The following is a 5,653-nucleotide window of genomic DNA, read 5'->3' on the forward strand; positions in this document are numbered from 1 at the left end:
TTGTTAAAAAGACTGTCTTTTCCCCATTTGATGAACTTTGGGCCCTTGTCAAAGATCAGGTGATGGTAGGTAGATGGATTTACATCTGGGTCCTCAATTCTATTCCACTGGTCAATGTGTCTGTGCGCAAGTCCTCCTACTTTCTTCTTCTTTAATAGAGCTTTGCTTACCCGAGGCCTCTTCCTTTTCCATATAAAGTTAATGATTGATTTTTTCATCTCTTTAAAGAATGCTGTTGGTATTTAGATTAGGATTGCATTGTATTTGTAGATTGCTTTGAGTACAATTGACATTTTCACAATGTTGAGCCTACCTATACATGAGCAGGGTATGTTTTTCCATTTATGTAGTTCTCTTTTGGTTTCTTGCAGTAGTGTTTTGTAGTTTTCTTTGTATAGGTCTTTTACATCCCTGGTTAGATTTATTCTTAAGTGTTTTATTTTTTTAGAGGCTATTATAAATGGTATTGTTTTCCTGATTTACTTTTTGTCATTCTCTTTATTAGTGTATAGGAGTCCAACTGATTTTATATGTTTATCTTGTATCCTGCTACTCTGGTGAATCTTTCTATTAGTTCCAGTAGTTTTCTCATGGAGTCTTTTGGATTTTCGATGTATAATATCATATCATCCTCAAATAGGCACAGTTTTTACTTCTTCATTACCAAAATTGAATGCCCTTTATTTCTTTTTCTTGCCTTATTGATCTAGCTAGGACTTCCAGCACAGTGTAAATAGGAGTGGTGATAAAGATCATCTTTGTCTTGTTCCTGTTCTCAAGGAGAATGATTTCAGCCTCTCTCCATTAAGAATAATGTTGGCATTGGTTTTACATAGATGCCCGTTATTATGTTGAGGAATTTCCCTTCTATACCTATTTTATTGAGAGTTTTTATCAGGAATGGGTGTTGGACTTTGTCAAATGCCTTTTCTGCATTGATTGAAATGCTCATGTGATTCTTTTGTTTTATTTATGTGGTAGATTACATTGATTGATTTTCTAATGTTGAACCATCCTTGCATACCTGGTATGAATCCCACTCGGTCATGGTGTATTATTTTTTGATATGATGCTGAATTCTATTGGCTAGAATTTGTTGAGAATTTTTAAACCTATATTCATTAGAGATATTGGTCTGTAATTTTCTTTTTTTGTGGCATCTTTGCCTGGTTTTGGTATCAGGGTTATGCTGGCTTCATAGAATGAATTCAGAAATATCCCTTCTTTTTCTGTGTTCTGAAATAGTTTGAGTAGTACTAGTGTAAGCTCTTCTCTCAATGTTTGGTAGAGTTCTCCAGTGGAGCCATCTGGGCCAGGGCTTTTTTTTGTTTGGGTTTTTTTAATTACCTTTTCAATCTCTTCTCTTGTTATGGGTCCGTTCAGATTTTCAACTTCAATTTGTGTTAGTTTGTTACCCCATCTCTTTTGATAACTTGCATTTTTTCTTTTTTATATCTCAAAAGAAATTGACTCAAGATACACCCTATACTAATGCTCCCTCATTAACATAACAAAGACAATCCATTCCCAAATGGGATTATAACCACAGGAATAGAAGTTAGGATTTACAACACATATTTTTGAGGGAGATAATTCAATCCATAACAGCTTGTGTTTTGCTATGATGCTAAACAGGCTTCAGTGGAGATTCCAGACTAAGACAGACTAGGAAGAAAGACCGTCCTAACTACCTCTGAAAATCAGCCACGGAAAACCCTAAGGATCACAATGGTATAATCCCCAGCTGATCATGGGAATGGCACAGGACTAGATAGCATTTCCTTCTGTATGTATGGGGTCACCATGAATCAAGACCCAACTCCATGACAGCTAACAACAACAACAACAAATTTGGAGGAAGAATATAGAGGCTTGGCAAGATCACCACATATCCACAGAGTAGAAGAAAGCGTGCATAGCCATGTCTTACTGTTTTCCTCTGACATGGTTTCTACAGCAGAGACTTTGCTTTAGTGTCAGGGCATGACCTTTGCATCTTTAGACACCAGATATGAGGACAAAGGCAGAAGGTAAAAGCAATGGGGGAAATGTATACATGTGTAAGTTATGTATGAAATCTAAATGTATAAAATTATGAGATTCTATTTAGGAACATAAAACATGAATAGGTAGAGAAGCGTTTGTCTCTCAATTATACTTAATTTGCCAATTTAATTTTAATATAATCCTAATGGCTTTGAAATGAATTAAGTACATCTGGATGAAGAAACATCAGAGAATAGCCAGGAAGCATTTAAAGAAGAAGCAACAAACTAGGGCTAACTAATTATAGAGCAGTCTCTGTAAAAGTCTAAGGGAAAATTATTTTCAGCCTAGAATTCCATATTCAGCCAAACTGTTAACCAAGTTTGATGGTAGAAAAGAGAAATTTTCCTATATGAATACATCCAAAAATGTATCTCACCCATATTCTTTTTTAAGAAGAAACCTAAGGACGTACTCCAGTAAAACCAGGGTATAATCCAAAAAATGACATGGAGTTCTGGAACACTCTGGGGGTAAAGGATTTCGTAGAATACTGATGTGATTAAGAGCTTGAGGATAAGATAATGGAAAAAATGAGAAATTGTACAAGGAAGCTACAGTCCAAATATGAGTAAGTCCCTCCATGTTAGAAAAGAAAGTCAGTGGGTTTCAAGAAGAATATTATGAGTTATAAGCAATAGTCGGAATGAGTGAGAAGTCAGAAGAGTAGAAGGAGGCATATAGTTCTCTCCCTATATGAAAAATACAAAACAAACAGAAACCATAGGAAAAAAAAAACCTTTTCAAGAAAGGCAAGATCCAAAATCTGGAGCAAACTAAAATGTGGTGTGATTTTGGAGAAATTGGTAGGGTTACAAAGAGGAAAATCCTCTTGGAAATTCTTTTTGAGAAGCACAGGACCATGACTTTGGAACCATAGAAAAGGAAATGTAATCATAGCACCAGCACCACCCATTGCTTTCAAGTCAACTGTGACTCGTGGCAACCCCATGTGTGTCAGAGTAGAACGGTGTTGGTTTTTTGGAAGTAGGTCACCAAGGCTTTCTTCTGAGGCACCCCATGTGGACTCGAACCTCCAGCCTTTCAGTTAGCAACCAATTGCATTAACTGTTTGTACCACCCATGGAATCATAGCACACTACTGTGTAAGTGCTGTTCATTGTTTCCAGCTTTCAAAATCATCCTATTAAGAGAGTACCCAAACCAAAACCCATTGCCGTCGAGTCGATTCCAACTCATAGCGACCCTATAGGACAGAGGAGAACTGCCCCATAGGGTTTCCAAGGAGCACCTGGTGGATTCGAACTGCTGACCTTTTGTTAGCAGCTGAACTCTTAACCACTACACCACCAGGGTTTCCTTAAGAGAGCACAGAAGGCTTAAATGTGATTATAGAAATGGAAACATGTTACAAGTTTTATCAATGTAAAAGTAAAACTTGAAAAGGTGGAGGAAGGGCTATGGGAACTTATTCTTTATCAAACAAGGTGGAGTCAGAAAGTACTGTCTGTAATTGGTGGATCAAGAAATAAAAGTCTTAAGAATATTACTTAAATCACAAATATAACTAATAAATTTGCTGTATGACTCACATGAGGACAAATATTTTATGATCCCACTTTTCTAAGAAGATAAGAATAGATGTATATACAGAGACCAGTGTTCATTGGTGGTTATTAGGGTTGGGGGTATTCACTCTCTCGATCATAGATACCTGTTGTTTTTGGTAATAGGAAAAGTAACACCAAATGTGGGTGTAATGAGCACAGCTTGACCAAAATAAACAATACCAACAAGAAGCGCACAAGAGAAGATGTTTGTGCTAAAGAATATGACATACATAATTTGGCAGCAATGCCAACAGTGACCAAAAAACGAGTGTATGGTCACGTATGTATGTCTATAGGCATATATGTGTACAGGTAGATACAGGTGTGTACATATGTGTGCACAGGTAGAAGTATCTATATGTGTATGTACAGCTATGTTTGTGCATGCATATATATTCACAGAAGACACAGTTACAGATATATAACCAAACACCTTACAAGATTGGTTTTCCGGGTTTGAAGGCTTAGGACCTTAGTCTCATGGTACAACTCAATCAGTTGTTACACTATAGTTTACAAAGTTCATGTTCTGCGTCCTAGTGAGGTGAGTAGCATCTGGGGTCTTAAAAGCTTGCAAGCAGCCATCTAAGATACAACTATTGGTTTCTACTCCTCAGGAGCAAAAAGGAAAGAAGAAAACCAAAGTCTCAGAGAAGAAACTAGTCTACAGAGCTAATAGCCTACAGCAGCCATGGTCTCATCTACCCTGAGACCAGAAGAACTAGATGGTGCCCAGCTGCCACTACTGACCATTCTGATCAGGGCCACAATAGATGGACCCTGATAGAATGGGAGAAAAACACGGAACAGAACTCAAATTCTTAAAAAGTCCAGACTTACTGGACCAGTTGAGACTAGAGGACACCATGAGACATCATAAGATGCTCTTTAAACCTTGAACCAAAACCATCCCCTGAGATCACCTTTTAGCAAAATAACAGATTGGCACACAAAATAAAGGATATTACGTGTGAGTATGGTGCTCCATTAAAAAACTATCTATATGAGACCAAAAGCTCTCTAAAGTTCTCAAAAGGTCTCTAAAGAAAAGATGAGAAGATAAGGGGGCAGGGAAACTAGAGTACTGGAAATGGAGCAACCAGAATGCAGTGAAAGAGAATGTTAACACATTGTGAAAAATGTAACTAATGTCACTGAAGTTTGTATAGAAATTGTCAAATGGGAACCTAATTTGCTGTGTAAACTTTCACCAAAAACACAATATTATTTTTTTTAAAATTAGCTATATGACTTTAATGAAGACTTAAATGACTTAAGTCTCATTTATCTTAGGAGGAATGCTTACATTTTAGAAATCAAGAGATAGTGCTATAAGCATATTAGAGATATGGAGGAATCACCAGAAGAACTAAACAGAGAAATTAAAAGTGGTTCTCCTAAGGACCAAGATTGGAGGAAGGAATAGTTTTTCATGTGATTATATTTAACTATGTGCATATATTACTTTGATAAAATTTTTGATCTAACACTATGACTGAACTGTTGTTATACAGCAGATTGTATATGTTATAAATCTTGACAAAGTAGAAATAACCTAAAGATAATAATAAAATTTATCTTTGATAATCAAGAATCAATCAATAATTTAATTTTTAATAGTAACTCTAACCTGTTAATCTTCTTTTTTTAAACTGAAACTGTGGTTTGCATATTTGACTTGAAAATTTAAGTGTTACAGTGGTAGATAATCTATATGAGAGTGTCAATTAGTGTTCTTTCCTGACCAAAAAAAGATATTTTTTTTCACTTGATAATTCCCGTCTCTCTTTTTAACCTAGAAAAGAAATCTCTTGTTAGCATTTGAAGCAGCTGAAAGTGTAGGCATCAAACCCAGCCTGGTAAGTATACTATTTTGCATCCTTATGATACTTTATTCTAATTATATGAGGAATAACTTTATGCCATCTACTGTGAGCATGATGCTTCATTAAAAAACTATCTATATGAGACCAAAAGGTCAACATTTACTCTAAAGCAAAGATGAGAAGATAAGGGGGCAGGGAAACTAGAGTACT

The 5,653-nt window shown here is 36.0% G+C and overlaps 1 protein-coding gene across 3 annotated transcripts in view; it reads left to right on the forward strand.

Annotated features, from left to right (window-relative positions):
- SPECC1 (sperm antigen with calponin homology and coiled-coil domains 1) overlaps positions 1 to 5,653 on the forward strand; it is a 393,222-nt gene that overhangs the window by 377,334 nt on the left and 10,235 nt on the right. For all 3 annotated transcript variants that reach the window (XM_012555496.2, XM_023731046.1, XM_023731045.1), the window contains one exon: positions 5,417 to 5,476. In XM_012555496.2, the coding sequence (XP_012410950.2) occupies positions 5,417 to 5,476 (60 nt within the window). The remainder of the gene's footprint in view (positions 1 to 5,416; positions 5,477 to 5,653) is intronic.

Source organism: Trichechus manatus, unplaced genomic scaffold, assembly GCF_000243295.1.
Source record: "Trichechus manatus latirostris isolate Lorelei unplaced genomic scaffold, TriManLat1.0 scaffold00040, whole genome shotgun sequence".
Classification (NCBI taxonomy): domain Eukaryota; kingdom Metazoa; phylum Chordata; class Mammalia; order Sirenia; family Trichechidae; genus Trichechus; species Trichechus manatus.